General features: G+C 32.9%; 1 protein-coding gene across 5 annotated transcripts in view; it reads left to right on the top strand.

Moving 5' to 3' along the window:
- ARL15 (ARF like GTPase 15) overlaps positions 1-12,159 on the top strand; it is a 376,128-nt gene that overhangs the window by 188,957 nt on the left and 175,012 nt on the right. For all 5 annotated transcript variants that reach the window (XM_039869934.1, XM_039869930.1, XM_039869932.1 and 2 more), the window contains one exon: positions 2,009-2,217. In XM_039869934.1, coding sequence (XP_039725868.1) covers positions 2,009-2,217 — 209 coding nt within the window. The remainder of the gene's footprint in view (positions 1-2,008; positions 2,218-12,159) is intronic.

Below are 12,159 nucleotides of genomic sequence, written 5' to 3'. Positions count from 1 at the left end.
TAGGTATTTAATAATACTATTCATTAAATTAATTGGTTGGGAAGTGTTCTTGGACATGTTCCCACTATAAGCATTAATATAGAAGCACTTGGGTACATTTTATTTTAACAGGTTCCTTTTTTTCACTGTTAGCTTTTGTGGTAGTAGAATTCTTTGCTTAGCTTCATCATCTTTCTAGTCAATGATCCTTCCATTTCAATCACATTAGACCTAAATGTACTTTTAGGTGTATATCCTTGGGCACATTGTATAATTTGTTTTGTGTCTTGGTTTCTGCATTGATAAAATGAAAGTGATAACAGTACCTACTTCACGAGACTGTTATGGACAAATGAGTTGATATGTGTAAAACACTTAACAGAACCAACATTTATTTCAAAACCACACTTGGTCAGTTGTAGCCATTGGTTGGCTATGGATACAAAAGTTGGTCCAAATCAATGAAAGCATTCTGTGAGCATTTAATGAGCTCTATAGAATTTACAGTAAAGCATGTTGCATGCATTCTTCTATAAAAATTGTGTGCTACACATTCTTTATGTTAGTAAAATTTATTATAATCTTATATACAGATACATATGCACACAATATTTTCGTTGTTTTCGGCATTCACAACCAGGTAACACTGCCTCAACTTCTGCTCCTCAAGCTTATGGATGGTTCTCTAGCATATGGATAATGTCTGGATGTAGCCTGTAGCAGATGCTGTTGGTATCCGACCCAGATATCTTTTACTGGGCCAGTGCATCCATCTCCCAGCTGCTGTGGGTATTGGCTGCTAATGACTCACTCCTGTACCCTTCTCCAGAGGCTTGCCCTTGGCTGACAGTAATTGCCTCAACCAAACATATCTGGGAGATTATGAGATCATACCCCAGTCCCCTCCTGTTCTCCAGGGGTGGCTCATAGCCAGTGTCTATTCAGGGGTATAATAGCCTAGTTTTCTACCTTTGGACTAGACAAGTTCTCTAGTTCAGTCTACACTCTAGAGCTCCTCATTGGATCAAGCCAAAGCTAGATTTCTGAAACCATGTTTTTGCTTAGCTCTTTCTCCCATTCTAGCTTGATTCTTTCACTCCTGATTTCTCCTGACAGCACTCTATCTGTAATCAGAAATACAAGGAATGCTACCTCAAGCGCAACATATAGGGAACCTGACCTAAGATGTTGCTCATCTCAGCACCCCTGGTGTTCTCTCAGTTCCACCATCACTTATGCAACTGATTTCCTACATCACACAATCTGATTAAATTTCCTTCCTTCCTTCCCTTCCCTCCCTCTTCTCCCCACCCCGCCCTTTCTCTTTCTGTTTTGATTCATTTTGTTTTCTATTTGTTTTGTTTTCTTTGTTGGACCCTACCTGATAGGCATCAACCCTGCTCATATCCCATGTCTTTGCATATTTAAGGTTACTTAACCTTGGATGACCTGATCTTCTTATATGCCTGGTTACTTCAAGACCATAAGTGTGCTCATTGCCAAGTGGGATTATGCAGATGTACCAAGGGCCAAGATTTTAGTTCATCATAAAGTTCAGCACTTTGACACATACAGTTTTAACTTTCTAGGTGAAATTAAGGCTGTTCTGACCAGCAAGTGGTTATTTGAGAAAATTTCACCAAGCTAATGTCAATGGTGTGGAAAGACGCCTCGGTGAGCAGCTAGGTTACGCTATTCTCTGCGGTAGGTTTAAACTCAATTCGTTGAGAGTGTCATTTATTTAGGACTATTAAGCAAAATCCGAAAACATTCTTTTGTGTTTAAGAAGTATTTATCCCAGTTCTTACATGTTATGATAAAAAAGGCATGAAGAATGACTCTTAAACTTATGTGTTCTCCTTCAAGTTCACATCTACCTATTGGCTCTAATGACTTCTTTGTTCTTAACCATAACCTCTACACTTAATTTTTAAAAGCTACATTGGTTTCCAATAGGAATTACTGCTGGGAACATTTTTCAGTTGCTGAAAGCTATTTTTAAAAAGAGAATTTGTTTTGTTTTTGACAGGGGCTGATAATATCCGGAAATACTGGAGCCGCTACTACCAAGGATCTCAAGGGGTAATATTTGTATTGGACAGTGCCTCTTCAGAAGATGATTTAGAGACTGCTAGAAATGAACTGCACTCAGCTCTTCAACACCCACAGTTATGCACTTTACCCTTTTTAATATTGGCCAATCATCAAGACAAGCCAGCTGCTCGATCAGTACAAGAGGTACGTCTCATTAATATGACAACTCTTTGTCTATCTTGTTTGTTGCACTTTTGCTGCCACAGTGGAATCTAAAAAGATGCCTGTAATTAGAAATATGCTGGTAATGCTGTTCTTCAACATGAAACCTTAGTTTTCTTAGAAGGTGAAAAGCCTGTATCAATCTGATAGGAATTATTGTTTACATGCCTAACCCTACTTGGAGAGCAAAGATTTTTTTTTAACCGTTTAGCAAAAGTTAGAGGACTTAATCTGAATATTTTTCTCATCATTTTAAAGGACTAATGGCCTGGTTATTTAACATTTCTTTTTTTTTTTTTTACCCTTCCAACTTATTTAATTTGTTCTTTTTTTCTCAAGCTTTTCAAGAAATGCATCGTGCGTATTACCATGCATCACTTGCCCTCAAATGTTATGTTCTTGTCCCTCTGAAATGCTTACTGTTGACTAGAAGCAATGGATCCTATTCTGTAATCAGCCAGGCTGAAAATTGATGTCTTATCTTTCAAGTCCCATGCTACCAAATACGTTTTAATATAGACCCGTTCTTTACCTTTCTCGTTTAATTTCATTTCTTAGCTCGTAACTCTCCTATGAAAGCATGAGGTTAATTTTGGGCAAATAATCAGTCTCTCAGCAAAGCTTCTGGTTCATGGCACTAAAGTAATAAGATATGTGAATACTTTTCAAAATTTAAATTATAGTGAATTTAAATCTAAGTACAGTGAAATCAAAACTTTTGATGTGTTCCTTTACGTTGGAACTTTCAGGATATGTTTTCCCCATCTTCAGAAAATTGTGTGCTTCCTTTAGTGACTTTGGAATAAGATGACTAATTGGAATGACATTGCTCCGTCGTTTGAAAAATGAATGAGAAACCAAGAACATGACATGTTCTAATTCCAGACCTCCCTCACTCTTAGTGTGGGAACCATGGGTAAATCGCTTTATTCCTGTGCCTGTCTTCTTACTTTTAAAATGGGAATGATGCAGTTTTTTATAATAAATGAGTGAGATTAACTTGGATAATTCACTTTGAAGTTTAAAGTACTAAGTATAAGAGGTATCATAAAGAATTTTCATTTTAAGTTTTAGAAAAATATTTAAAAAGGCAAGGATTTCTTATTAAATGGAGCTCATATCTTTCTTTAGTTGCCTCATTCATTAAGTAGTTAGCACCTTTTTTCTTTTTAGATTTTGCGAAATACCTTATAGATAATATTAAGTAATTAAGATAAAAAAAATAGCAGTACAAATCTAGTCAGAGAGTCATTATGAGCACATCTTCAGTATTGTAATCATGGTGAACTTCTTGACCTTAGGTAAATCTTTTAAATTCACAGCACCAGTCTTTCTGTCTGTAGAATGGATATAAATTAAAGCATATAATGATGTGTAGTATGCATGTTAAATTAGTTTATGATTATAAGGTACTTTGCTAAAAATATTGTTATTCTGAGTTCATTATAGGAAAAATATATATATGTATTACAGAATACACATAGATAGTATAACATTTTATACAAATATATGTAATACATATATAATAAAACACAATATGAAATAAATATAATACAAGTGATATTATAACTTCAAATTACCTTATTCAAATTATGAGCAATAGCTGAAAAGATTTGTTTAATTTAAGAAACTATATTTTTTTTAAGAGACCATAAAATTGAAACTAATGTGTTCTTTAAACCTAACATATGACTCTTGGTAATGCTACGTAGGGAATAAAGACTGTGACACTGAGTGAGTAAAGGAAGCTTTAACAATTAATTGCTTCAGAGTATGTGTTGTGTGTGTTGGCTGACTGTCTCCTAGGAAAAGGGCAAATACCTTTTTGCGCTTCATCTTTTAATAAGACAGACTATAAATGTACAGTGATCATAGATATTATATGAAAATTATTCTAAACTGGTATATGCTGGAGAATACGTGACTTTGACTGTCCTTTTTATATCAACTTAAAATTAATTTTCCTCAAAATTTTTGCTTGTAATGGAATTTTATAAATACCATTTTGAAGACTACTTTAAGTAAAGCGTTTTCCCTATGAGTTTATAAACACATACTATACTAAGTGCATGTTAACATTTTAGACTGCTTTAATCAAATACCTGGACAAATTCCATTATCAATCTTGAAGGTTGTTGAAACATAATGAGTGCCCATACTTTGGATTTGCAAGAAAAAGAAATGAAAACTTCCAGTTTTTCCCATTGCTTGAATGACAAAGGTTTTTCAGTAAGGTGTTAGGATGCCTTGCTGAAATATTCCCAGGAATGTTTTAAGAATTTAATCAATACCTTAGTGTTAGCATAGAATGGAATTGTGAAACTGAATCTTAAACTTTGAATAAACAGTAACCTCAAAATGGTTGGGAGTAGGCACGGGAAGAAGAGGAGGTAGGAGATTGAAAAATGAGCAAAGTTACGTGTTACTTGAAATATGTTGAGAAGCGGCCATCTGTTTATTGTTCTTTCCTTATCATAAAGGTTTTACATGCTCTGTGCTCTGTTGCTTATAAACATTTTTATTCATTTGTACCCGCTAATTTGTGTACACTTTGTAGAATTTCCAAATGCCAAAAAGGTGATGTTTTACTTTGCAGAATATCTATGAATTTTAGGCAAAATTCTGTTCTTTCAGAATCAAAGAAAATGCATTCAATTTACAAAAAAAGCACTGAACAATTCTTTGATGTAGTTAAGAAAAGACGAGTCACAGAGGCACATTGATTCCTCCACCCCACTGAAATTATTACATTTTGTGCTTAATGCATTACGTAAAATTTTGCAATCATTTATCCTGCCACTGGAGTAAAACTTAAAGAATTCATTAGTCATTTAATGAGGATTCTATGATGGAGATGTGTTTAGAATCCCATAGAAGCCAGTGAAATTCAAAGAAGAGAAACCTGAGTTATCACTGGGATTCCAACAGAGGAGGAAAATAATCAGGGAGTTATGTATTTTTTAATTCCTTCCTCTATGCAATGAGCATCTCTATGTTTGTGTAGAGAACTAAGATAGACAATGGTTAAAATTACTTCGTAATACACAGACAGAGGGCAACATGCCCAACTGTTTTGTTGCCCTTTTATAATGCAAGTGGAGTCTTGTACATTGCAGTTTTTCTTTCTATAATATACCTGGTAACGTACCCGAATTTTAAGATTTTATGTTTTGAGAATTGATAGTAGGAACATGTGTTGGTTTTTTTTTTTCTTTAAGTAGCAAAACACTGGGAAAAAGAACACCCTTTACATACTGTCTGAAAGCCAAGCAGTTCTTGCAACAGATGTTTGTTGTATTCACTTTGGGGAGGTGTAGTTAGCACAGTTTTCCAGAATTTACTCATAATCAACTATGTTTCTCTATGGAAAACATAAAAATTCGTAATTATGTTAAGTAGCCCACTTGATTCATTAGGAAAATTCTACTCTAACTTAAATGATAAAGTTTCAGTGAGAATTATCTTAAGGGCTATTAGGTTGGTTTTTTATTTGTATTGAATCGTAATTGTATATAATTTATTTTACAACTCCCATAGGAGAGCATACTTCAGTTCTGAAGTTATATAGTAGATCAGGAGGATTTTATGAGAAGTTAAGTTAATATAGTAGCCAATAAATGTAATCCTATTTTCCCTCTACACAGTTCCCGATCGTGATTCTTTTACCTCCTAGCTTTTCAAAATCTGATTTCCGTTTTATTGGACATTACAATGTCTTATAAAATCACATATTTTGTCAACATGAAAGAAATAGTTTATCCTTTCAGCAATATAATCTGATTTGATATTTGTCCACATCCTTAACCTAAAAGTATTTAACTTTTTCAGAAATACTGTGTTAACTATTTCTTCAATTTCTTTATTGAAGCAACTATTAAGAAATATGAAAACTGAAACATAGATCTGTGAAGTGGAATTATAAGGTCAAATGATTCTATTGGTTCCATGGCTTATTAATTGTACCACAGGAAAATCCAGCTTCTAATTTAGAATGTCAAGATTAAAGTTAAAATTTGTGATTGGGCATTTCTCAATTTTCATGCAATTGTAATTCAATTTGCTGTGTGATTTACATAGAATGTGGCATTCTGTTCGAAAAGAATATAATGTAAATTTGAGAAGAACATTTACAAGTAGTCCCATGATATAAACATTACTCTTTAGACCATCTTTTGTATTGTTTATATTCATATTTTTGAACAATACTTTTAATATTTACTGTATTATGAATAATTTAGTCTTCATTTTTTAGTCTATAGACATCTTACTGGAAGAGAGTGCTAGTATATGTTTTGTGTTAACTGTTCCACTTAATTATAATTACTGGTTTATCGCTAAATATTTCTACGTTGTGTACTTTTCCCCTTCCTACAAAGGGTTAGAGAGTTTTTTAAGGTTAGAAATTTTGGACAGTGTTTATCTATAAATAATAAGACTCTAGTTTAATTTTCTTTATACTGCTTGACAGTAGTGCGGTTCTTTTTGGTAGCTGTGAAGTAGCCAATATCATCTGATTTTACTTGGCAAATCTTTTATTAGAATATGCAAAGCATTGTTTAAATCACATAAAATACTTAGCTTAATTAAATATTACTTTCTACATATGGAGTGAAATATGCATGTGTTTGTAAAATAATCATTGTAAAGTGTCATATACTTTAAATCTTAAGAGTCTTCCAAGTATCTTGATCTGCCTCTTGGCAGCATTTTAGAATACTGATTTGATTTTACATAGAGCAGTGTACATACCTATTGTGTGAGCAGTTTGAAAACTCCCTTATGGGACGTATACTTATTCTAAAATGATATGAGATGCAAATTATTTTTTGTCCATTCCTTACAGATGTATTCTACTCTGTTACAATTGAATCTTGAGGAAACAATGAGAGGGTTTGAAAGTCAATTTTCCACTAAAAGACTCAGTTATCTCCTGAAAGTTTACTAACTTGCAAGAGAAGCTAAAATAGCAATCGTTTCAATAGTGTCATTATTATAAATATATTTTTAAAGTTATTACCAATAACTTTTAGCTAAGAATACTAAAACAGCCAGAATATTTTATTTATTCATGGACTTTTTCTTTTTATATGCATTTTCTGAAAAAATTAATTTGTATATTTGATTTCATTGACTCTAAATCTAGCCACGTTAATCTCACCATTCAAGGAACTTTGTATACTTGTGCTTGCACTACCAGGCAATATTATGAAAATGTGCCCTGCCCACTGAAAGCTAATAAATTCCCACTAAAAAAATATATTACATAAGAAAGGTCAATTCTATCAAGAACATTATTTAGATAGAATAACAAAGTAATACATTTGAAAATATAACAATGTATGCCCAAAGAATTCATTATTTTCTCTTATAAAACCCCAATTGCTTTTGAAATTCAGTTCCATGCATATCTTTATTTGATGTAAAGCTGGAAAATTTTGGAATCGCTTCCAATTCTTACTCTTATTTTCTTTCTACATCCAGACATTTCAGTACCTGATTCTACCAATTCTGCTTTTTCAGTTTCCAGGTTGTTTCCATCCCCATCATTCCCCCTTTCTCCCTATTCCTCTACACAGGCCAGAAAGAACAGACTTCTTCCCTATTTTTCACGATACTCGTATCAAAAACCAGTATGATCTTCTAATTCCTTCTAGAATCAGATGAAATGCCACGGATCTTACACATTAATGTACTTGATCGCTGAATTCCCTTTTCTCACTCATGTTTATCTACCACACACTGTCCTATTGCCTTGGGGAAACCACCTGAAGATTATGGTGTCACGGCAAGATTTCCGAACGCCCGCGGCTGAGCCAGGTGCCCTCCTTCTGACTTCCCAAGGCATCCGAGGCTTATCCTAATCATAACATTAGACTTAATTGCCTATTAACTTTCCTGACTACTCCTCAAAATTGTAAGATCCTTGAAGGACAGGAATTTTAGCTTGTTTGTATCTCTGCGCTCAGTGTATGTTCTTTGAATAAGTTACTACCTCTGAGTTTTAACATAGATGCTTCCCTACTGGCCTGATGCCATCAACTTTATCCAGATTTTCTTACCCTCTTTACCCAATATGACTCATCTGTTTCTATCCTTGAATATAAGTATTTTCCTTTTCCTCTACATCAGACCTGAACTTGGAACCTCACAACTCTGTGTTAATAGTTTTAAAAAGTGTTAATCTTTTAATTACTGTACTTAAAAATTTTTGTTTTCATGTATTTTTATGTATTTATATTTGTGTTCGTCCACTTGCTTACAGCAAGCTACTATTTTCTTCCCAAAATCCCTCACAGAAAGTGGCAGGACATCTTGACTGCATAATATTCCTCTAATATGTTTCTACAAATTGCCTATATTTTAACTATATAGAGCTAATTTCAACTGCTGGTATCTCAAGCTGCCTTTTACTGTTTACATTTTTCATGTGGAGGCTGGCACACGATGAAGCTCTCTGGGAACATAAATGAAGTGGTTTTAAACCAATGAATTCAATTTAATAAAAACAAATTTAGCTTTGTAATTAATACAGTTGTTTATTACATTAGTGAAACTTAGGATTTTTAAAATTCTTACATTTAACACTTTCTATACATATTTAAATAAAACAACATTTTGCTTCTTTCTGGGTCTTTTTTGAAGCAATATATATGAGTGGCTGTATTGGTGAACTTCACACTTTATATCTGTATTTCAGTTTTGTGTTTTGTAAAAATTAGTAGTTCATTAACCCTCATTTAACAAAAGCAACAAATGATTCTGAGGCAAAGTTTGCAGAATCATTTCCTTGGCCCTTAGTTTTATTCATTCATTCATTCTGCAAATGAAAACTCAGTTACTGCACATTCCATAGTTTACAAGCTTAATAAAACATTTGTTGAGTTAAATTAATTTCAAAATAGACACATAGTTAATGTCAGTAAGGTGCTTTGAAGATAAAAAGCACAATAAGCGTTAGTTATTATCATTATGATAATTATTATCATTATTATTATTACATAGTGTCTGCTTAAAAATACCTTTGGTTGCTCTGGGATGGCTGAGACTAATGAGAGGGGTTAATCTGCTGGATTTTATCCAGAACTAAGGATTTAAGATATGATACACTAAAGATTTTTTTTTTCTGTAGTAGATCAAGGGATATGGATATGTTTGTTTATTCTGTTCCCGAAAGAAAAATAAACTTCCTGTAATGCAGAAGAAGCATTAGAACTCATTTTGAATAGTTTGAATGTCTTCTTATAAAATTTCTAAAAAGATATCTGAAAAGTAGTATAGATCTTCTGAAAAGTTCTAAAAACATAGGCACTGATTTCTAAATAGTCAGAACTCTTTATTTCTTAGTTAACTATTTGAGTTGTATGGAGCTCAAATTTATAATTTTTATGTACTAAAAAAGAATAGAGCATAATTATGGGCAGGAAATATGAAAGCTTAAGAAGAATGAAAATGAAAAATTATATCTTTGGGAAGTCATAAAAATAACTATAACTAATTATATAAATTAACTCCAATGATAATATTTTAAGGAGGATTCTTTAGATTATTCTTTAGAAAGAAGACTTCAAGATTAAGCCACATTTCTTACAAGATGCTGCAAATATTGTCATCACAAGTCAGAGATAAAGGAATCGGAGAAACATTTTAACAGGCAAATGTATGATAGTCAAATATACACCCAGCCTCATAATCAGGAAGACATTAGTGACAAGTCTGAAGAAGACGTTCCCTAATATTATTGCAAATTAAATAAGAAAAGACTTCAAGAGAATGAAAAGAGAAAAGGTGCCTGGAGCCAATGAATTACAATTGACAACCTAAAGGCAGTTGAAGAACCAATTGCTAGAGTGATTGCAAAGCTATTCATAGTGTGCAGCAGACAGAGCACACCAGAAAGCTGGAACAATGCCTTCAGTTCAGCAATATTGCTTCAAAAGAATAGAAAGAGGGGAACGGGAAGAGCCACTGACCCTGAGACCAATTTCCAGGCAGCTGCACAAACTATATACTGTAATTAAAGGTTTTGACCAGTAATCACAGCAAAGCCAGACTACAGAAAGTCTGGGGAACCAGCAAGATTTATAATGAAGCAGACATCCTTAAAGTATGGAACAAGCAGGTAAGAAAACCAGTCCATTTCTGGCAGTGTCTTTGAGAAGCTCTGCTATGTTAGCACTAGTATGAAAATCACACATTTTTGACGTTCTTCCTATAAGAACAAAAACACATAATGAAAGATACACACTTTCATCTTGAGATGAAAAGAAACAGGCATTTTTCTCCTTGCCATCTTATTTTTTTTCTTTACCTATGAATTGCACGTGCCTTTGATGAAAATGTGAACTAGACCTGTGCAGTGATACATACAATCAACTGAATGCCTTTCAGAAGCTTCCATTCTTCCAATATAGATGGGCTCTGGTAGAAATGAACTAATCCACACCCAAGTAATCTGTCTATAGAAGCTCATCTCCCTTTTGTTTAGTGGTATCTAGAATCTCACATTTTTTTTTTCTTTCTTTAGTAGCATCTCTTTACGTAGTACTCCTTATTTAGTCATGAACAACTCTATTATTTAAATATTCATTTAACCTCTATCAGATATATAGCTTAAGAAAAGGGGTATCTAGTGGTTTTGAATGAAGGTACAATAACAGACTTTCAATGTAAACAAGATGCTGTACAAGAATCTTTTGAACAAAAATAACATCTCACTTTGCAGACACCATACAGTTTCCTCCTGACTTAGCCTGTTAGGATCTTTGCTGTTTGCTATCACAGTATCCAATAGTGAAGTAGGGATTACCTTCTTTACTGGAAATTCTGAAATCTAAATTTGAACACATATAAATCTTTAATCAAAAAAAGTTTTCTGCTACTCAGTTGTAAAAGAAAAGTCGAGTAGAGTTTCACTTTCTTTTCTTTAGGTTTACAATTTAACACATTCAGACGTCTAGATTCAATTGTGTTAAGCAGTGTACAAAGATTGAGTTTAGTTCCTTTCATACCTGAAATAAGATTATGGGGCTTTAAAAAATGTTCTTTTAGGCAGCTTTTAGAATAACATGCTCTTTCAGACAGTAAGTAGCTCCATAAAAAGAACTGGAATTGTTTTCAAAAATGATAAGTGAAGCCTTATGGGGAGGAGGCTCTGCATATAAACTGTAAAATAATTTGGAGTTACATAGAACAATATAATTTTAACATGTAGAATTTGTAATAAATTATTTATTTTTAGACTGTAGCTATGACTAATAATTCATCAAGCCAAAACAAGTCTTTACTGAAATGGGCCAGAGTGGAAAATCTGGGTAACTTGTGTACAGTTTAGACAAGTAGAACAAAGAAATTATGAAATGAAAATAAGAGCTTGGCAGGGGAACCCTTAGAGAACAGCTGGTTGGAGCATTACAATTGTTAATGGTGCTGTAAAAGAAAGATATTGCATTGAAGAGAAAAATGAATAATCATTAGAAGAATCCTAAAAAAATAAGCCAAAAAAGATCTTGAGATAGAGGTAGTATAATTTATATGAGCTAAGTAGTCATCAGTACTGTTATTGTTATTATTATCATGCAAAAAGCAAATCATTGTGTCTAGACAAATACCCTAATTTTCTAAAACATAAATTCTTAAGAAACAATATCTTTCTCATTACAAAGATTTATATTTTATCCAGTTCTAGAATAGTTTCATTCAAAATGGTACTTGTCAAACTTATTGGAAAATTAAGTTTAAATAATCAGATTGTTTTTATGTGTGGGTAGAGATTCATAAGTGTAAAAATGCATGTTTTGGACAATGAAAAATAACAATTTCCCATATTTTTATATTTACTTTGATGTTTTTCTTTAATTAAAGCTCAAGTTTAGACATCTTTCTATTTTTCCTTAATAATGGCCTTTTAATGACTTTTTTATTAAT

Source organism: Pteropus medius, unplaced genomic scaffold, assembly GCF_902729225.1.
Source record: "Pteropus medius unplaced genomic scaffold, Ma_sr-lr_union100, whole genome shotgun sequence".
NCBI classification, from domain to species: domain Eukaryota; kingdom Metazoa; phylum Chordata; class Mammalia; order Chiroptera; family Pteropodidae; genus Pteropus; species Pteropus medius.
This window is presented reverse-complemented; position numbering and strand designations above follow the sequence as displayed.